The 22,944-nt window shown below is 44.6% G+C and overlaps 1 protein-coding gene across 3 annotated transcripts in view; it reads left to right on the plus strand.

Annotated features, from left to right (window-relative positions):
* The window catches only part of PHF20 (PHD finger protein 20), a 2,392,123-nt gene that overhangs the window by 948,841 nt on the left and 1,420,338 nt on the right, over positions 1-22,944 (plus strand). For all 3 annotated transcript variants that reach the window (XM_069652246.1, XM_069652248.1, XM_069652247.1), the window contains exon 10: positions 15,886-16,110. In XM_069652246.1, coding sequence (XP_069508347.1) covers positions 15,886-16,110 — 225 coding nt within the window. The remainder of the gene's footprint in view (positions 1-15,885; positions 16,111-22,944) is intronic.

Below are 22,944 nucleotides of genomic sequence, written 5' to 3' on the forward strand. Positions count from 1 at the left end.
CTTTATTCCACAGTGCAACAAATTCACTTGGTCTCCTGGGCTGGCTCTTGTCGCTTGAGGGGGAGCTCACGCTGCCCAGATAGTATTAGAGCTCATGCCAGGGTTCCCTCCCGTTATCATGTGAACACAACAGCTGTTTGTTTGAGGTGCTTTGTGTTGGCAGTGATGTGGTGGCGATTAGGTACATTCCGGCACCACATTCCGTTATGATCACTGGGATCTCCTTATTGAGTGTTGTGGTCGTCCAGAGATTGTTTGTAGGATTTCGGCATGGTGTCGGACAGTAGCTGGGTGTGCCCTGCGCGTTTACTACATGGGCCGCGCTGATTCCTCGGCCTGGGAGATCAGGTGCACAGTGCTGTGCTGTGTTACGCTGTGGGGCACTGCTGTGGCAGTTGATGTGCAGGGGAGCGCTGTGTTTATGTCTGAGGGGGTGGTGGCATCACTGTTCCCTGAAGACTTGCTGAACACGCCCTGTGACAAGGCTGTGGAGCGGCTCCGTAGCGGGTGCTATTACAAGAGGAGGCACACTACGCGTCCGGGCGGGGTGAGCAGCTGTTTATGGTCATTCGGGCGATCCGCATTCACTTCCCCCTCCTTCGTGAGTCGGAGCACCTGCTTGCTTGTGGAGGTCTACACGGGTGAGTGCAAGTGATTCTAATTTGTTGGGCCTGGTTACGGCGGCATCAACATATATCATGGAGACTGACCTCGGTTGTCCACAGCGTATCGATCTCCGGTCTCTTCCACAATCGGTGTAATCGTTGGAAGGGGGGCGCAGTTATTGTACCAGCACTGTCATTCGCCAAGCTCCGCAGGGACCGTGGACTTGGGTTGCTACGTCCGCTGTCTGTCTCAGTGATTTCCTCCACGGAACAGACAAGGCTCGCTTCTTCTTCCCTTTCAGGCGCAAGCCACAGTCGCAGTCCAGTCAGTGTTTCTCAGTGATTCCGGCACCGATTTTGCTTAAATCTTCTCTCACTGTCTGGTCCCTGAGGTGGGAGTCTCATCAGATGTGGTAGTTACTTTGATCCGTGCAAGTGGGGGCACCTTTTCCCATTAACGGGGCCAGGGACACAGAGAAGCTTTAGTTTGCTTCCTCCCATCTATGCGCCCCCTGGCGGCCGTCCTCTTCACTTTTTTAAAGTGTTGTTCGGCAGAATCCTATGCAGTGCCCTTAGGGACCACTACACACAATTAAGACTACAAGTGGTAATACAAGTTCACCTTTGGTACAAGCCTGTACTACTATGTTAAAGTGGTAGCAGTAGCGGAGCAGCCAGGCTTATCTCAAGAGTATATGAGCAGTAGCAGAGATTACACAAAGGGACCACAATTACTGTGACTCAAGCAAACACTGACTCAAGGTTTCAGGTAAAAAATATAAGTACATTTACTTTTAAACCATTTGTTATAAACGCAACACTGCTATTAATTCAAAACCACACGGAAAATACACTACAACCAACCAATTCACTTTGTACGGTATAACTCAAGGTAAGTACACTATGTTTTAACGAACCGGTGTTGTGAAACAAAAGATGTTACCGGGAATACATATGCAACCACTTTTTGACAGTAATGACAGTCCGGTCTTACTAAAGATACGCGTATCCGCAGCAAGGAATGTTACCAGGGCAAAAACACACTTAGCACCTGAGTTAACTAGAGAGAGTTGGGGGCAAAAATCATAGGCAATACTTTTGTCAAGGCAGACAGAATCAGAGAACACTCGTTGACAGGAATTCAAGAGTCAATAGGCCGGAGCCAGTGTCAAGGGAAACCGGGTTCCTGTTGTCGAGGATCACACAGTCGGACATTTCACGATTCAACGTAGCTAGGAGTACTTAGATATTGTCAATAGAGGAAGCAAAAGTTAGAAGAAGGAGGGAAGATAAGGGCAAGCCTTGTAGGAGAAGAAAAGAGATTCACCCTAATTCCTCAAGCAGAACACAGTACCTTATTCAATGAAGAAGCTGGTGCCACGGCAGTTGTTCCTGGCAGTTTCCTGCAGACCCACGGTTCCTGGAGCTTCGGCACGAAGTAGGATGTCTGGAAGGGTCTGCACCACACAGGGATGAAGCCGGCAGCAGCGACAGTGAATAAAAGGTGCGCTCCTTCAAAACAGGAGAGGCTCTTCAGATGGCTATCCGGACCACTACAGCAGTGTGCAGCGATTTCGACCACGAAGAGGATCCTCTGGCTGTGGAAGATGAGCTAGTTATTCCCACCAGGCTCAAGGGAAGAAGACTCCGGACTGGATCTTCGCTGGTCGTTGAAGGGTAGATAGCTCAGGACTGCAGCAGGGCTTCACCGGGGACGGGATAGGTGCAGCAGCCGTCTATTTCTTCGCTTCTCTTCGGTTCCTTGTAGTTCCAGTGGTGACTTTTACTTCCAGCCCAAGATACCCGCCTTTTATGCGAAAATCCCCCATTCACACAGCCTGGCTGTCAATCACGCAGCAGGGGGGTTGTCCAGCCCGGACAACCACCTCAGCCAATCATGGCAAAGTGCGACTTGGGTTCCCTAGGATGTGCAGGTGGTGACTACCCCTCCCTCACATTCAGCCCACCTAGACACCCAGGCGCCTAGAGGAGGGCTTCTTGGCAGAACAAAGAATGCAAACCTGGTTTGCCGCGCAAAGTATAACACAAGAAGGACTTTAACAAAAAGAAATGGCGAATAAACCCGACCCGAGCCAAGAGAAAGAGTATTTGGTCAAGCGAGTTTATTTTCTTGGCTAATAGAATAGCCTTAAACAATACCACGTTTATATAGTATAATCGTGGTAGAAATGTTAGGGTAGATACCACTGCCACCAGCCAAGTCTAAATGTTACAAGAGCAAAACAATGCTCTAGGAGGTACAGATAAAATGGGCTAAGGATTAACCCTTTCCAGTACTCCATGTAAGATGGGGTGTACTGGATCTGTGGTTATTTGACTAAGTAAAGTAAATGGCAACTTTACCCTTTTCTGGGGGACTGTAGTCAGCCTCCGAAATGGAATCGGTGGGAAGTCTAAAAGACAACCCTGTGTCACTGCACTGAAGCTGCTGTGTAACACACAAAAGAAGGAGGCTACTGAAGTGGTGTACTCCAGAGTCCACAATCATAAAAACAGATGAAATACACATGGCAAAACACAGGTAAGGGTGGGAAAAAGGGGTACACTCTTACCAAGTGGAAAAAATAAACTCCAGAAATCCAGCAAAGCTGCTGGGGGACTCACTAGGTGAGGGAAATTAGCCATATAATGAGAATTCTCCCTAACAAGTGTGTACTGTACCTGTGTATCACCCCACTCCACCAGTTAGACCGGTGCTGCTCCACCACGGCTACCTCTTGGAGAGCATGGTGAACCTGAAAGAATCACTAGTACTGCCTGAGTTAGGAAGATCTACCCGAGGACTATGGCCATGGGGCCTTAAAGAAAATCTTTCTTACTTGAAGAGTTTCTTTAACCGCAAAATGAACCCTCACCCACCTATGGGGCGTGAAACCGTGTTCTTTGTGAAACTTGTGTTTTAAACCCCCGCACCCCTTGACCCCCCCCCCCCCCCCCCCCCACTGTCCTCCCCCTTCCCCACTCGTCTGGTTTCCCTATTTGTGAGAACAAGAATGAAGGACAGAGAAAATAACAAACAGTCAGATTCATGTACTGGATACCAACAGTGCTTATTGCACTTCGGTGTGTGCTATGAATATGTAGCGCATGGCTACAAGATGACAGACTTCACAGGGCTGTGTCCTAGGCCTAGCTCGTTAGTTAATTGAGGATTCAATCGATTAGTCTATGGATTCCCAATATGCTGTGTAATATTCTAGAAAGGGCAACCTTTCTATGTTTCTACGGGATTCATGTACAGCGGCTGTGAGGCTTTCCATTTCGTATATGGCGTGTGCTTTAATTAACCAGTCTTTCTTTGAGGGAAGTGCTGCTGATTTCCATTTGATGGTGAGGCATACCCTAGCTGCTAGTAACAGGTTTTGCGGCATGTGTATCAACAGGTTGTATGAATCTTCCCTGTCAGCTTCCACCCCCAACAAAACCAGGGTCACCGTTAGTTCCCTGGAAACCCTGTCTATGGCCTGAATCCATCCCAGCACCTCCTTCCAATAGACCTGTGCCTTAGAGCAATTCCACCACTGGTGCCAATAATCGCTACGCTCTCCACAGTCTCTCCAGCAGTAGGGAGATGTGCCTGGGAACATTTTGGACAGCCTTGAGGGAGTGTAATGCCATCTCATCAGTAGCCGTGCATTATGCATTTTATATTGCATGGAAATGGATGACATCCACACTGCTTTATATATGCCTCTCCATATTTCTGGGTGAGTTGCTATTGCCAACTCTGTTTCCCACTTGGCTTCTGAGGATGGGCGCTGGAGGTGTCCTCTTGAGATTAATGATTTGTACATGCATGCTATGAGGCCTTTTGTTGTTTCGGGGGAGCTTAATATTTGTTGAAAGGGTGTTGGGGTACGTTTTTAGGGAGTCGTTCCAGTGAGCGTCATTTAGAACACTCCTTAGCTGAAGAAAGAGCATGGGAGGCACTTCGAGCAGCTTGCTTTAAATTGAAATTGAGTTAAGTACTCCTCTCCTTGCCAGGCAGCCATAGAGGTTTCCAGTTTGGAGAACTGGGGCTACACACAAGGATAGGGATGAGGTGGAGGACCAGCGAGATCCATCCTTGCCCACTCAAATATACCTCTTTTGTGTCCTGAATCGGGGAGCGGTTTGCAGTTCCCAACACCCAGGAGCACGTGGGCCCATCCCCTAGCCTCCGGAATGTGACTTTGTGACAGCTCCTGTCCAAACTTGAACATAGGTTTCACAATAGACACATGATGCATTGCAAGAACGTCTGAGCAATACATCATTTCTAAAGTTTTACCGATAATTATTGACACTATGTCGGCAAATGCCCTGCATTTATTGTCTTTGCTATATTTTTTTGCCAAGCTAAAAATGACAAAGCTATTATGTAAGGTAGATGAGCACTCTACAAAACCGGGTTGCGACCATGAAATGAGATTTTCTTTCTTTACCTGCAATAGCAGTGTTATAAAGACATTCCCATCTATATGTTGCAGTGCTAAAGGTTGGTGATTTGCCTCCTTCATCCCTTTGGTAAGTCTGCATGGATTGAGCTTTACTGGCTTCCAGAGTTAATTAAGATACATGCAAGAGAGGTGCTCTGGTTTGTCATCTACTGTTAGACACGAACAATACATCCTGTATAAAGTTATTACAGCATTGATGATTTTGCATGCACCACTAGAGTAGTTTAAGATGGGTAGAGATTTGACTAAATGCTACTTTAAAGGGATGATTTGTATTGTTCCTGTTTGAACTGCTTTGCATTGTGTGATGTTTTACTTCGTTTTGGCAACGATTTGTTTCAAAACATATTATTGGTTTTCTATGTATGTAAATGTATGCACGTCCTAAAAGTAATTATGATGACCTTCACAGCTCATCTTGAGATGTCACCCATCAAAATGCACAGCAAATGTTACCATAATTACTCATGTAAACCTAGGTGTTTTAATAATGCCTCATAAATATGGGCAAGCAATTTGTCACACACATACAGCATTGCTGCTCCCATTGCTGATTTCCCCCTTTTATCTTCATTTCTTGGATTCATAGGAGATTTTGTTGTCCATAGTGGTCTGCTAGTTGTACTTGAGAAAGACACAGCAGAAGATGCTGCTCCTCCTCTATGATCTGTTATTGCCTGCCTCCTAGTGGCATTACAGCTACCTACTCAGGAGAGCCCGCCCCCAAAAAGGGAGCGGAAAAGGAGATTCGAACAGGGCAAGAGGATGTTCTGCCTCCAATAAGTGTCCTGACAGTTCAAAGTCTAGCTCCAAAGGAGCAATATTTTGGTGTGATTTTCAGACTTATTGATGACTCAATAACTAATTTGAATGAAACAACAAGACCTGGATGTTCCAGAGCACAGTACCACACATTGATCCTAGAGTTCACTGTGGCATTGGGTACTATTGCTTAGTTCGGTGTTCTAGAGATTCCTTAAAGATGTGCCTGCCTCCCGTTAATGTTAAATCAATTCCATCTCAAAATCCTCATGAATAAAGTTGCTGAACTGGTGTGAATACTTCAGTATTTACTTAATATTTCACTTTCTCTGTTCAACACGCCACTGTTTTTTCACATTCTTTTTAGAATGCTGGTGGATTGTTGTAGAAACTCTTCAAAGATTGTCTAGGATCTCACTGCCACGAGAAATGCAAATTAACCATTTAAAATGTTTTTTTTATTTTTTTAAGTAATCACATGCACCCAACAGGTGTGCTGACAGTTTGAGGTCCGGCTCCAGGAGAAGCGATATCATGCATGATATTTAGATTGTTAACCTAATAAATCATTTTGCTGTAAAAAAAATGTCCAAGTTGTTCTAGAGTGCAGTACCAAGTTTGTTACTAAGGTGTACCTTTGGTGTTATGGACGTTTTTTCGGTGGTGGAAGAAAGCTGAAAGGGGGGTGCCTGCCTCCTGTAATAGCTAAGTCAATTACTTCTCCAAATCCTAATATAGAAAGTTGCTCAACTGTCGAGCCCCTTTCTCCATAGACCTGACCTTGCCTTAGACTTCCCAGTTGACTGTCACTCAGAGCGGGACTGCAAATCTTACCTCTGATATGCTCTCTGAATCTGAATTTGCTTTCTGCCCCGGGCCAGGCTTTTATCAGTTCTCCTGATTGGTTCAAGAAGTACAAAGTTCAGGCTGGCCTGCAGGCAACCCTCTGTGGGATTGCATGACCTCCTGTTCCTTTTGCTCAAAGGAAATACCAGTGTACCCTGCTGGTAAAAGCCAGCAGAAATTATTCAGCTAAACCCATGGAGACCCTAATGCCAACCTTGGACCAGCTCTGGCACCTTCTGCCCATGCTTACCCTCTGTCTTTTGTGCTGGTTACTCCCTTAACCTTGTTAGATATCTGGTTCTAATTTGGTTGGCAAGTGCCAGTGTCTGTTCCTGTCGGCCAATAGTTTGACCGACATCCCTAACATCTTTGGAGTAAACTAGTTGCAAGTCCAAATTCTAATACATTGGTCGTCTACACTTGAGGCCATTCCTGCTCTCCAACTCTATTCAAAGTGCCCTAACTCATTCTGTGGGCTCAGGGATGGTACATCTGCAAACAACAAATCACAACACTTACGCTGCGATAGGGGGATATTCTGGATGATTGGAGGCTGTGAGGCTTAGGGGTACAGACTAGTGTCCTTACCAAAGCTCGGAAGCCCAAATCCATTTCCAACTGTTATCCCCTACTGGACATGTCTCGCAAAGGTCCATTGTTACCAGTTTAACTAAGTCTTTGGGATTGTGAGGCCTCCTTCCCCAGTCTGCCCTGTCGGCATCATCTGGTAAATCTGCCTGTAGAAACCAACAAGATGGTGTCAGTACTGTTGAGAGTTCTTCTTTGCATACATCATTTATTTAATTTAAAGTGTGAAATGGATGGAAAAAAAGGCTTTACGCACTGTTGAAAATAAAATATAAAAAATAAACCATAAAATTATTTACCACCGATTTGTATCATAAAATTCTTAAAACATGATCTATACAGTTTCCAAAAAGCTGAAATCGCTAGATGCCATGAAATCTGTCAACCACAAACACATCTTTGCTACAACTCCTAAGTCTTAAGCAAGTCTGCATTCCTAACAAATGTACATTAACAATGTTGACGTTGGGGAACTAATTTTCAACATACCTCTTGGCACAACCTACAAAACTTTATTCCTTATCCAGTTTCAGTCGTGGACTGTACACCTCTAGTTGCATACAAATTCATCCTGAACTTCTTAAAAAAGCCATCTTTACTCTGTATCAGGGAAAAAGTATATCTTTATGTAAAAGAACTAGAAAAACTTTTAACATACTGCTTTGCTAATGATTTAGTTTGTAGTACTTTCAAATTGTTTAACCAATCCTAGCACATCAACCTTGTATTTAGAACCCTTTATTATGTTGGATCAGGTATACGACTAATAAACTTTGATTCAAGCTCTCTAAAAACACCCTTTTCTGCTTGGAGTGACGAATCTAGCAACATTGTTACTGACTCTCTGGAGGGAAGCTTCTCTTGAGTGGCCAGAGAAAGGCAGAAGGTTCCTGACCCTGGGGGTGGCTATCTGCCGGAGGACCACCTGGGGGAAGACAAACTTCAGGGAGGCAGACAACAACTGGATCAAAATATTCTTGCCATCACAATTCCTAATGAGACTCATGTGCCCCTGCAACATACCTACATGGCGTGTTGTGAAGCAGTTAAAGAATTCCCTGGTTTACTCCTATGTCCTGTCCCCTTTCCTCCATCCTGTATGAGCTCCCTGGCTAAGGACGGGAACTGAATCTTTTGCACCAGAAAAATGACACTTTCCCTTTAAATTTATATGTGCGCAGGGCACAGCCCTGGGAACATGCACTAGGTTAACCCCGCTCACCAGCGCCACACCCCAGTTCTCTTTTCCACGTCGACGGGAGCAGACTGCTTTGACCAGCGCTCCTGGGTGAGGCCTCAAGCCTTGTAATTCCATGCGCTTTCTGTAATCTTTTTCTTTTTCTACTATTCAAGTTTTGTGAACACGGTCCACCGGTGCCCTAGTCTTTCACCGGTGCATGTCGGCTGCGGCTGGCTTCTATAGGTGCCTGTTGTGCGACGGTTCCTTTCCCACCTCGGATCTGCAAGCGCTCTGCCTTCGGGAAGACCACGGATGGGAAGGCTGCTCGGCGTGTGATGCACCGGTGGCTCAGAAACCTGCTTGTGCGGTGGAGACGGCTATTCTCCAGGACTCCGCCTGAGAGCATTAAGGAATACGTATGCATGAAGACCAAGAAGGTAGGCAAACTCTTCTCAAAAGCAGGCGGCAGTCGAATTTGTTCCCAGAGAAGCTCATTGATGGGAGGGGTCCGTCGGACCCTCGCACCGGCAGGAAGGACACGGAGGCCCTTGTAGCTTCTGGCTTAATGGCTAAGCTGTCTAAGGGCCCCTACCGGTTCCTCCACCTAGGAGCCTACTGCTCTGGTACCGGGACACATCTCGAGGGGCTCTGCTTTGTTACCGGGCCCACGCCTGTGGGGGCACCTACACGCAGCGCAGACAGTACTACCAGCCCCAACAGCCTACCAATCCCATGCCGGAGGTGCATGGCCGATGTGTTAAGGCATGCAGGCTGAGCCTAGGCCCGCGTCAGCCACAGTCCCACATGCGGAAGGCATGGACAAGAGGGTAGAGCGCACAGACAAGATGGCGGCTAGGCCAGACCCCCAAAAGCGGGAAACGATCCCTACCAGGACAGAAGCATGCCAAAAGTGTGATCTGCAGAGACACGACCTGTGGCCCGGGCGGATTGCGTTCCTATGACTCCGGTCACTTGGACCACTTCATACCTGACCTTTACAGTCAAGCACACTACAACAAGGGGATGTACTCACAAGGTGGGGACAGGCAACGGTCCTTCACGCCACTGCAGCTGGTGCAGGACCGCTCCCAGCCCGCATGCGAGGATCATTTTTTCAAGATATATATATATTTTTTTACCTCCACCACCGCTGCCCATGCCTCCAGTAGTTCCAGCGCATGGGCGAACTCCAGCTGCAGACCTAACGCTTACAGACCTAGTGGCCCCTTCTAACGCAGGTGAACAGCAAGACACTGATGAGGAGGACCAGCACACGCCTTCTTCGCCGAGGGCATTTCATGATTGAATCACTGGCCTAGTTGAATATAGTTGAATACCTGGGCATCCCTCAGCCCAGAAGGAACTGCCGTAGTCGGGGGGGGGGGGGGTACTTATAGAAGTACTCGCCGTCAAGGCAGAATCCAGATCTGGCATCCCGTTGCCGAAGGACATGGAGGGTCTGGGGAAGAAGGGTTGGCTCAAGCCCCACTCCACTCATCCAGTAAATAAAGGCTAGATACGAAATTCACAAATTTTAATGTCTTTTTAAACAGTTCCAGTGGACATCCCTCTTCCGAGTTCACTCTTGCCAACTTCACATTCACATTTTCACAGGATTCGCTTCCCTTGCTTTTTTTTTTATAGTTCCTAGATCAAAGGCTTTCGACTGTACGGGGATTTCGCTTGACTTCCTGTATGACCACTGACCTAACTTTGCAGCTCTCCTACAGCCTTCTGGTATCTGTAGTTTCACTCGGGCGGGGATTGACCAGAGTTTCTCAGAGCTGCACCCACGTGGTGCTGGTCCCCTTCTGCAGCTGATCTCCCCTTTACAATGTTACAGTTCTTTTGAACTTCTTTCACTTTGCAACTATGTGACACTCATTCACTGCAGATCGGTTATTATCGGCTCTCTCCCCTCGACTCAATCGCTGTGATGAACCGCTTGGCTTTCCTCTTTAAAGGAGTCAAGGCCGGTATCCGGGACGCAGGGAGTCGATACGCTCCATGTACCGTTGACATCTGCTGCAGCACACTTGGGCTATTGTCTTCGGTCTTACGATCCTTCAGCTGAGGGTTCGCAGGGTTTTGTTGAAAAGGGCAAGTTTGTATCTCTCCACGTCAGCCTCTCGATATTTGGTGCCTTTCTCCTCCTCTTGTAATGCTGGATCTGGATAGCTGTCTCGCCGTGCGGTCTGCCTTGCTCATACTGTGCTCTCTTGCTCCACCTTTTATCCCTGTGGGGAAGGGAAAGGGCCATCAGTTGTGTGTGATTCTCGACAATTGCCTGACCCTTGTATTTGGACATGTCAGGTAAAAGGCTCTGGCGTTAGGCCGTTGTGCGAAAGTGTTCATGTTAAGGGGGGAGGGCAGTGTTTTCGAACGTCCTACGTGGTAGAATGGGAACAGGTATTGAAGGAAGGCGGATACCGCATCTCGCCCATCAGTATCGCATTCCCTGAGGACCCCCATCCAGGTGATCCTCCCTCACTGGTCAAACCCCAGGAACTGGATCCAATATCAATGGCTGTGTCCTTGACACCTGGATGACAGATCCCTAGGGACTAGGTAGGGAGCCACCTTCGGGTTTCTCACAATTCCTTCGGTGACTGCATTAGTGACAGACATCAAGACCGCTCATACCAAGGCCTTGTTAACTCTCTCTAACACAAGAGCATACACTAAGCGACATGCAGACCTAAAAATAATGAAGGAACCTGTCTTCCAAGTTGGGGGATGAAGTCTGGCTAGCTTCCAAATTCCTTTGAAGACAGCCGACTCCATCAGTATTTCGGTCCTTTTAGGATTATTTCACCCATAGGTCCGGTGGTTTATTGCCTTTCTTTGCCTGTGCCATGGTACAGAAACCATCCGGTCTTCCACGTGTCTCAATCTCAACTCAAACCTCATGTAAAAGACCAGTTTGGCAGAAAAGGAAGGAAAACACCTCCACCGGTGGCTACCGTTGATGGTCCAGAAAACGCGGTTAAAGAGATATGTGATTCTCGGTACTACCAGGGGGCATTTGCCATTTCTGATCGATTGCTTGAGGTACGGACCAGCTGAACGGACTTGGTAAAGTGCCTCCACAGTACATGCCCCTGTACTGGTGAGCAAGTTCCACAGAACCCATCCATGGAAACCCTGCCCTAGCACCTCACCAGTGGGGCATACTGTCAGGATCCATCGTCCTTCCTGGACCCTGTGGAATAGGTGTCTTCAATTGAAGAGGAACGGTACTGCAGTACCTCCAAAGCCCGCTGGACTTTCGTGGCACTAGTCACAGGACATGCAGACATGGAGAAAAGGATACCGCGAAGGTAGATTAGTGCGTTACTACTTCTCTGTATCACGCTAGTTTTCGCTCCTTTCGTTTTGCTTCTTCGCCTATCTATGCCTGTACTTTCTTCCTCGCTCCTGCTTTCTGCCCTACTATCCAGCAACCTCTGCTTCCTTTCTTACTGCTTTCCAGAATTTTCAAGCCCCTTTTGCCCTTCCCTTCGGCAACTCCCAAAGTCAATAGTATTTCGGCAAACCTACGGCACTCTCTCGGATTCCATTGAGGCACACTGCTGGAGCCTTCCAACTTCCGGACCTCAGCCGATCAGGATAGGGACCCAGTTTTGTGCCATACATTGAGGAACACCCGCTGCTTGCCAGCCACACAGCGTAGCCTTCACCTCTGCGTTCCTGGGTTTTTTCTCTGTTGAACTGAGGTTTTTCTTTTGGCCACATGCCCTCCTGTTCCATTTAGGGGCCAGATGGTAAAGGAGATTTCCTTAACATACCTTGATCACTGCATTTCCCACTGGATACAAAAGGTTAGTGCACGTTTGCTGATAACAGTGGTATTTGACTTATATTCTTGAAGTCCTTTTCAACACTTTTTTTTGTCTATGACTGAATTAATAAAGGATGAATGGAAGTTCCTATGTGGTCTCTTCCTCATCTCAGTACCATAGTGGTATACATTGGGAAATTGTTTTCTAACACAATAGGGAAGGGATTTGAAATATCCCATAAAAACCTGGGGGACATTTGATTCCTGATGAAAGGGAAATGGGGGATACCGTGTCTCATCGAAGGGTGCCTCTTCCCTACTCCCCAAGTCTCCTCTTCCCAGATGATCCTCCCTCGCATATCCACCCCCCAAGGTCAGGATCCGAAAGAGACGGTCTTTCCCTGGCCATCTAGGAGGGCGGGGGAGATATTTTGGGGAAAGAAGCGAGGACGCGCTCAGATTCCTCACAGTGGGTCCATTACAAAACACCCACAATCTTCATGTCCCTCCTCACATCTCATCTCTCCCCTAAGTATGCCACCTAACTACCAAGACTAAAAAGAGAATCGGCATTCATAATAGACATGCAGTTCTAAATAGGAACGGACAACAATGTATAGATGCGCCTTGGCCCCAGTTGCTGAAATGTTGATCTGGTCAAAATAGAACTTTGGGAATGTAGGGTTGGATACATATAGAACATTATCACAAATATGATGAAGTAGATGTTCAGGATTTGTCATGACCTGGGCAGATGCCTTGTATGGCAAAGTCTAGGTTATGCAAATTAAATATTTTATGATGTTTCAAGGGAATTCTCCAAAGAAGATGAAGTGGGTGTTTTACAGCCAACAACCTCCCCCTCCTATTTCCTCTATCATGCTCTGCTGCCCTTATCCCTGGTTCATGTATCTACCTCCCTGCATCATCTTGTCTTATATCTGCCTCCTCTCACCCATTGTTATGGACACTGGTCCTCTGCTCTGTATATCAATGTGAAAAAGGTTTGTAAGCATTTTAGTGCAAAAAATGCATTGTTTTCCCCGTTATTTTCATTAAATAAAATGAATACATTTCACAGAGTTGCACTTTGTAGTTCTGAGGGACTGGCTAGAGAGACGTGATGCCATGTTTAAAACAAGGAGCCGCAACAAATGGGGCAAGAGAGTGTGTGTCCACTTAAAGGTTAGATTTTAATTTAATATTTGTATTTAATATATATATATTTTTTTAACGTGCCTAATACCATACTGGAGTTTGGTTTCAAACCGCGGATCCGAGATTCGAACCTCTCTGCGTGGTCTTGTTTCCAAAACCAACGCATTGTCCCAGTGCTATCCTCAGTCTATGTCCCTGGGTAAGGTACTTGCTTCTCAGAGTAGCAGCTTAAAGTGTCGGAGGAATAGGACCTAAAAGCTCTGGAAGCCATCTGTTCTTTTTTTTTAAATGTTGTATTTAAATGTCATTCAGCTATAAAAAACAAACAAACCTAATATTACTAATATGTATCACAATACAATACGATTATAAAAGTACAGAAGTACAAAAAAGCAAAAAGCAAAAATCACTTGAAATTCAGTTAAAATTCACTTGAAAAAGAAAAAAAGGAACTGTTATCATATTCATACTAAACCTTTCTAAATGCTTAACATTCCCAAGATAAAATACATTAATTAATAAAGTTAACTTCCTGAAAATCCTAAAAGCTACAAGATGTTGAGCAGTACATAAGTATATTATACTAATTCTCAGTGAAATGATTTTATAATCCTGAAGTCTGCTAGGACTAAGAAATTGTACGACCAGCCAAACATAGTTCCCATACCATTTCTTTCATGTCCTGCTCTAAAGTTCCAGTAAATCATTTAAAATATTGCGAACGCAGACCCTGCAGTCAAGCACATGAGGTCAGCAAATGCTAAAGACTCAATCTGACCTGCTTTATTGCAAAATCTGCAAATTACCGTTACCAGTATCAGTGAACCATATTTCCCAAGGACCTCTCTCGTTGGGATTAAATTACATTTTCATTTTAGGAACTTGCACCTGAAACATTTGTCAGGGTAAATTGCCAATATTCTTGTAGTCAAGTCGAAGATGGTGCAATGACGGATAACTGGGCATAGTGTCCAAAGGAGAAGCCCAGTCAGAACAGTATAGATTCATTTTTTTATGTGACACTTGTTTTGAATAAGATCATTCGAACTCAGTCCCAAAGATTCCAACAATTATAAGCAGTAGGTAACGTTGTCCCTAATGTAATCATATCCAGCCTGATAAGTCAAGCTCTTTAGGTTTACAAGAGGGAATGTTCCACTGGAGAGAACCTTTTACTAAAGAATGGTCGAATTTTCCATTGGGCTCGGCATTTAAGAGAATACATTCCCAATTCAAATCTCAGAGCCGCAATGGGAAACGAGCCTGGAATTTTGAGCAATGGTCGCCAGAATAGTCCCTCCAAGTAGACCAGCCAATCCATAATCCAGGGGGGATAAAGCTCAATGCCATAAAACAATTTGTGTAGAATCTTAGCCTGGTAAAATGTTAAAGTTGGGATCAATGAAAACTTTCCAAACTGGAGATTACTTTTTCTCATTTGATGTTATAAATTGCTTGTGCGAGTTGCAATCCAATCCTTGGCAGGACACTTATTGTTTTTAGCTCAAATGGGAAGCCATCTATCAAAATATTGTATTACTCATTTCAAGTGGTAGACCCTTACATTTATAAAAAGAGCTAGTAAGCTTTACTAAAGATGCACTCAAACATACAGTTAAAAATAAAGAACTGATGGAAACAAGAAGACTTGACTGCATGAGCCTGGATTTTCGATCCGATTTAAAATAATTTCATCAGTCCTTTACATGGAGAGATGGTACCGCATTGTAAACGGGGATTAAAGAATACGTAAAGTGTTAGGGCACTTAAATATAAGCATTGGCAATGCTAACCGTGTTGTTTTATCTTGGCACAGGATAGGCATTTGCCAGGCACTGGACTATATGGTCATACGATGGCAACATCTGGAAAAGAATTTGATTAACAAGGCATATGATAATAATGGCTGGCAAATGCCTAAGAACCCACACGCAAGCTAAAACATTTGGCTTTGCCTATGCTTGTTTTTAACAGGACTTATAAATCAAGCAGCTGAGGGCACTCGTAATTAAGATGTTTGTATTACACCAGTAATGCATTTACTTCTGCAATTAAGCCATTAAGTCTCAGCAGACTGTTTACGAATTACTCTGGCAGGCCAACATTTTGATGTTATTGCTTGATGGAGTGGGAATGGCCAGAAGGAATAGCATGGCAATGGGCTGTTATCAAACGCAACCAACCAGCTTTGCATGTCAACTTTCTCAGACAGAGTTGGTCCTGTGCTTAGCACTTCACCAGTCACTTCTGCACCAAGGGATTTATGGGGACTTCTGCCATGGTGCGACCCACACCCTGGAGCAGACATATTAAATGATTTTAAGGGTACATCTTAGAATTTTTATTTATGATTTCCTCTTTGAGCATTTCCCGCCTGATGATTGTAAAAGCCAAGAGCCTATTCTGTTAGTTATTATTGCAGTGGCTAGAGACAACAGTTTACACTGTTGCCTAGGAGATTATTTTGTCATATAACTCAATTTAATTTTCTATGTATCATTTTAGATCTCCCATCAATACTGCCAGAGCAACCAGTGAAACCTATGCACAGTGTTGAAAAGGAAGAAAGATTGCACAAAATTGTAATTAATCGTGAGAAAGATCAGAAGCCCAGGCGTTCATCCCGGTTCTCTTCCAGTGGTATTCCAGAAATTCTTGATGTGACGCCACCTCAAGCAGTGTCTGAGCCTTTAAAAGAACGCATTGATACTGCAGTGGAATCTCCAGAAGGTGAATAACTTATTTCTGCAACCATAAATTGTGAGACTGGTAAATGCAAACGCTTCAGAGTAACTTGTGACTTTATGTAAAGCACTGAATACATTTCCACAGTGCTACATGCTGCACTGCGCGGTGGCCGATCTGTGTTGTAGGGCTGTGTGGTCAAAGTTGTAGTCTTCAGATTAGAGTCAAGGCTTAAGTCTTTACTAAATGGGCACTTGTTGAGGGTGGATTCCCCCCTGTCAAGTGCCATACAGTTTTCATTCAAATTAAATATGTTGTTCCTAACTATTCTTGATTTGGCTTCTGTTATTTCCCAGCTAAATAAAATGATTGCATCTATCTTTTCTCAGCGTTTTGTGAGCATTGTTCTTGCTACGGTTGAACACCCTTTTGTGTGGTCCTTTTAAGCCCTTAAAGAGTAAGTAGCATCAACAGAAGATGTGTTGCAGTTTGCGCATCAGGTATAGCGGAGAAAGCGAAAAGTTGCATTTTCTATTATTTTATACTAGCTTTTTTTTACTTGGCTCACCCCATCAATCGTAGTAACAAAATGAGTAGTGCTACTGTTAGTAATAGTATGGCTACAAACAGTACCATTACTATGAGCAGTAGTGGCACTACTACCATTAACAGCAATATTACTGCTACTGCAATAGTTGCGGTTTTAGTAACAATAGTATTTTAGTAGTTTATTGTACACAAGCATATTTATTCACCTACTCATCCCACCCCATAAATAGTAGGACCAGAAGAAGTAATATTAGTAGTAGCAGTGCCACTACTAGTGGTACTATTGCCAGTAGCAGTACTATTAATAATAATAATAATAATAATAATAATAATAATAATAAGATTATTATCTTGATTTGTTTAGTTTTATAAATACTTTACAAAGTTACATACATTAACATAATACACTTTTACAAGCATCTAAACATCTAAAAGCATCTTAAACCTAAGTCACATGATTACACAAGATACACAAATTACTTCTAATCTAAAATCAATCAGTACAGCATGATCACAAAATCTTTCTATTTCAAGTTGTCTAATGCATCTCTGTTCACCTACACAATTCATCTTCTCAACTAAACTAAGTCAATTCACCTCATTTGAATTTAATTGCATTTCATTTTCTTGTTAAAGCCATACTACATAAATAAGTGGTCTAGGCATAAAATTCAATAAACTCTAATAAGGGGTAATAAAATCAATTTTTACCTCACCTAATCATGTCTCACCCTAATACCAACGTTATTGTGCAAATTATCTACATCTACCCTTTCAATTAATTTTCGGTTACTCTTGATTGGGTTTACTCAGTACTTTTTTGATTAACATCCACAGTTGGTACAGGGCTAGCCCTACTTTTTTCAGATGGGATTTAACCCCAATAACCATTCATCACCATAACGAAGCAGAATAACTGGATTACGAAAACTTGGGGAAAAGCCCGGATTTGAAAAAGGCAATAGTGTAATGCCGAAACACGTGTCATCCAAAAGGGCCAAATAAAATATATTCCACACAGACTGGATTGGAATCTGTTATTTCTACATATACTATGAACACCAGAGGTTATAATAAGGAATAAAAGATACTACTGGCGCAGATAAAGGTGTAAGCACACAATAAACTTTTCTATTTTAACTAACGGAGTGGAGGAGCTCTTTGTCTCCGTGATTGCATACACCTATGCGACACACCAGAGGACAATACAACTAAATCATAACTTACTAAAAAGTAATTTTCAAGCTGATTGTGAATATTGACTGGTCGCGAATGTGCAGCCACAAGGATATCAGCAAAAAAGCTCCTCAAAGCAAACTATATGTAACTAACCTCTGACTCTGAGTTCAGAAAATATGTCCAAAATGGATCACTTTTAATTCTATCATAGTCATTTACCAGATGCCCCATGCTTGTCATGTATTCTGTTCCTAAAGCGGGACATTCAGAGAATACATGTTGGGGGGTCTCAAGGTTATTAGGCTTCTTACAAATTCTAGAGAATCTTTCATTCTGGGGTAATTTCATTTGTGCTCCGGTCAACGCTAACAATGGGAGCTGGTTGGTACGCAGTCTCAGCCAAAAAAATCTGACTGCGGGGTACAGGCATTTTCTCCGGTATAGTTGGGTCTGTAAGTACTTATGTGTCACCATCAACCTACTTGTAACTGCGGAGTGATTCTAGGTGCTCATAGTTACCGACCCAGTCCCAAATCTCAATTCTCCTCGTTAAGATTAGCTTCAGTGTCTCATGGAGTTTTTCTGGAATAATCAGGATGCCAATCTATTGTCTTGAAGAATACCTCTGTTAATTTCTCAAAGCTGACATTGGAACTGTTTCTGTTTTCCAATAGACGCAATAACAAACAAAGTAGAGTTGAATTAATTTTTAAATGTAAGAGCCCACGTTTCTCCAACAGGGCTCGTTTCAGCGAGGTCAAACCCCACTCAAGAAATATGTATTGTATTGCGTAGCCGGCTTGAGTCTAAGCATCTTTCTCCAAAATTGGCCTTCTACCACGTCTAGCCATGACCAATCTTTCATTGTCAATGCTTCCAGACCATATAAAATAGTTGGACAGAAGCATTGTTTGTAGAGTTTTAAGATTGCCTCTAATGAAAAACCAGCTGTTTCTCTGGCAAAAGTTGTGATTAATTGAGTCAGTCCTGGGGCTCTGATATCTACTATATGTTTATATGTAGCGTTATTGCTCACATCTAGACCGCGGTAAGGATATGTATCAACCTATTCTATTTTACCTAGGTCTGTGACTAAATCGGGATGTCGAGCCTTTTTTGATGAAAAGGCCATTATTTTAGTTTTTCCCCATATTTATTTTTAAGCTAGTCTCTTCTGCTTATTTACACAAGGTTACAAACATATTTTTGACACCTAAGTATGTATAGTTCAGCAAGACTAAATCGTCTGCGTAAAGTAAACATTGTACGGGCAACCCTCCCCGCCAGTACTATTACTGCTACAACCAATCGTTTTACATTTTGTGTAGTATTATTACTAGTAGTACTGTTGCCAATAGTATTACCTGTAATTGTAGTAGTAGCAGTACTATTACTACCACGAGTAATAGATATAGTGTTCTAACAGCATCAGATGTAGCACTTGCACCAGTAGTATTATTGTAGCTATGGGTAGTAGAACTATTTCGAATGGATTGTGTCCTCCCACATATTCCTCATTTTATGTTATTTCCAAAATTTTTTCAAGCAGAGGGTGCTGTGTGTCGATGTCTGTCGATTCAATGTCCCTCGGAGGCCTCTGCCTCAATGTCGACGCCATTGATGGTATAAAGCACGCACAGCGACCATTCGCTTCAGTTCCGTTTTTCCATGAAAGCTATCGCTTCGTATACAGTGCGCTTCGGGTCCCTCAAGAATATTCGAGTAAAGTCTTAAAAATGTCATAAGCTTCTTCGACTCAGAGATCGGGGTTTGACGTGCCAGGATTGGGGGGGAAAAGATGTCCCTTACAAACACTCTCTGGGTGTGTCTGTGGTGCCTCGGTTCCTCTAACACTAACTTTGAGTAAGACCTGCCTATAGATGATGACGAAAGCCCTGAAAGAGTGAAGAGGAAAATTTGAGGCAGGTAGGTCAAAATCCCCTTCGACGACCCGGTCGAAAAGACAGTCTTCAGACGAGTCGAGAAATATTTATCCTCGTCGTAAAAAGACAGAGATCGAGATCACGCAGTGGTTCTCACCACTCGTCATCTTCGTGACCTTCGAAGAAAAGGCACCATAGGTCGCCGTCTTCGGCGGCAAGTTCCTCCCCAGAACAGGTCAAATGCCCAACGAAATCAGCCTCTCCAGCTGAGTGGGAGAAGTTCAGAGTCAAAATTATGCAATTATTCGAGAATGCGGCCTTCACCCCCTCGAAGACTTATGAAACCATGCCCAGGTTGAAAAACTCGACAAGAAAAAAGATGAGGGCAAAACCTGTGCGTCTTCATGCACGGAAGGCCAGGAAAAATGTCCTCGAGAGCGGTTAAAGGATCTCTTGAGTCGAGACAAATCTTCCTCGAGGAAGAAGTCGTCGAGGCCATTGGCGCCAAAAGACTCCTCATCGGACCCTGACAGGGCCTTGATGCCAAAAGCATTGACACCCTTGACGTCGAAGATTTCGGCGCCATCAACGCCATCGAGGATTACCGAAAATGTATACACAATTACCAAGAAGGGATTTCTTTGAGTCACTTTTTTCAATTTATGAGGAAGCAGAACATTCTTCCGGGGATTCACAACCTTTTGGTCTGGGGTCTCTGAATCCTTGATCTCAGAGGTATCAAGGATAAAAAATGTACAGGAGTCCTTGCAAAATGCAAGCAGACTAGATACGTCCCCAGAATTAGAGTTTGGGAGACCTGACCCTACTGACCATGCTGAAGGGTCTTACAGACAATTAATGTCCAGGGTGGTGGAATATATGGGGTGCAAAAGACCCACACCAATATATAAACAGGAGGATCTGACTGACATCTTAGATAAAGGACCCCGGGAGGATCCTATTCTTTCTTTTCATGTGGCACTGCAAAGGAGAGTAAGTACAAATTGGGAAACGCCAGAATTAAATCCGACAGTGAATAAGAAATTGTTAGGAAAGATTCCCATTTATGTGTAATTTTCCCTCCAGTTGTGTAAACCCCCAACTTTTTGCTACTGTTTAAACACCATAGTCTGACTTTGCCAGTGAAGCACAGCCTTCAGCTGCACTCCACTGGGCTCACTTTATTATGGGGAAACTGACATGCCCTAAAAGACAGTCAGTACTGGGAGACTTTGTTTCCCTTAGTCCTTTTCAATGTTGCAACTTTTCTGCAACATGTTACAAGTGCACAAGGTACCTTAGAGGACTGTGCGCTTGGGTCTTCCTTTCATTACCACAGGCCCTAGACTCCCTCAAAGGATTTTTTAGAAGTGCAGATGTGCCTTGGACAGGGCTGGTGGCAGCTTATCTTTTCACATATTTTTAACCATTTCTTGCGCGGTTGGCAGAGGAAGGTGGCCTGGCTCCAAAATGGCCATGCCACAAGGTTCTTTGTCCTGTCCTTTGGCCATCTTGCCCCTTTGCCTTCCCCAGGTCGAGCCGACCCTGGTCAGTCCTTATTTGGGCTTGCATTCTCCCATGAAACTCCACGCTTTCGCAGGCTTCTGCATGTCTTGTGTGTGTGCCTCCAGGATGTGGGCTGGACTGTCTAGTTCCAATACATATCCTGGGTGCCAGAGTCTCTAGTGTGCTATGAATTACCGGGACCACCGTGGTCCGTGATTGGTCTACGTCTGGTTTGCCTGTATGTCAGCAGATCTCCCATTGGGTCCTCTTTGTTTTGGTGCAAAGGAGATTCTGGATAAGAGAAGGCCCCAAACACCCACACCAGGTCGATCTCTTGAGTTCTCACTGAACGAAGGATAGGATCCAAGTATCCTGAAACTAAGAAGCTGAGTCGAGGAACCGCTGGTGACCCGCTTGAAGGTTTGGCACCCTGAGCCTGCTGTCGTCCCATCGGACCCCTCTGCATCTGATCGAACTAGAAGGTCTGCAAAGGCGCTTCGACCCATTTGAATAGTGGGACCAACTATTCACGGCACCTCATACAAACCTGCAAGTAAGCCTCTTCGGAAGTGTTCCTGGGCCAACCTGTGGGCTGACCAGCTTGCGCAGGACCTTTGATCTAAAACCGCTGCCGTTTCGAGGCGACCCTTGAAACTTGGTAGATCAGAAGCTCTTTTTTCGGGGCACTTTCACACTGAATTTTGTACACTTGTCATTCCTAGGTCTGGAATAAAGAGAGTGCCCTAACCGGAGTACACGTCGTTACCGTGTTGCCCAACCGTGGTGATGAACTTCACAGGTGCCTTGCTGCTGTGCCCCTCTGTGCCCTGAAGCCTGATACAGTGAAATTTGCCTGATCCATCCACCAGGAGCGGAGAAATCGCCACTGTCCCGCCATGGAATCATTGATGTTACTTCGCCGCTGAACGCCGCAGAGCCGCACAACTGCCGCATTTGAACCTGCACCGAAGTGGACTGGACTGACAAAGTTTGGTCTGGAGTGCGCCGGGGGTCGGTGAGTAATTGCAATCCTTACCGGTAGCGCCTACCGCATCCACCCACTTTTACGCACAAGTGTCCTCTGAGGCCAACTCACCTTTCTACAGGTAGCCTCTGCTGCCGCCCCATTACCAACTCCTGGAACTTGTTCTGCCCTTGGTGGGAGACCTTCCACGAATAGTGGGAACTCGTTTTTCATTGCCTTGTCCACTGCCCCTGCTAGAGACCCGGTTTTCGCCCATCTGCACTAACGCGTGCACAAGCGTTTAACAGCACGTTGAGCACTAGGCTCCACTCTTCATAGGGACTGGAGTGCCATTCAGTTAGGGATTGATTGATAGAGAATTGCCTAAAGACTATTTGCACTGCTTGCTTCCTTCCCTTTTAGGTTAAGGAGCCATTCGGTTCTTTTAACTCTTTAGGCCACTTGGTACTGTATATATGTGGTATAGTAGTGTTGTATTGGTTTGATGTATTACTATTGATAATTGCTCCGTGTTGAACTTCGAAGGCCTTGAATAAATGGACATGTACTTTTAATATATATACACCTGTCTGGTAGTGATTTCTAGTGTCCTTTACTCTCTGTACTCATTGAGGTCTTTCAGTCACCCTCACCCCTCCTGAGACCTAGTCTTGACCGCCGCCGATGCTATCTTGATTGGTCTGGCTTGTCCAGAAGGTTACCCTGTTCAAAGAAACTAGGCTGGCCTTCCGAACCTCTGCCCTCCGGGTCAAAGTTCAGAAATCCATCTTAACAGAA

This window comes from Ambystoma mexicanum, chromosome 3p (genome assembly GCF_040938575.1).
Source record: "Ambystoma mexicanum isolate Mex_15411 chromosome 3p, UKY_AmexF1_1, whole genome shotgun sequence".
Classification (NCBI taxonomy): domain Eukaryota; kingdom Metazoa; phylum Chordata; class Amphibia; order Caudata; family Ambystomatidae; genus Ambystoma; species Ambystoma mexicanum.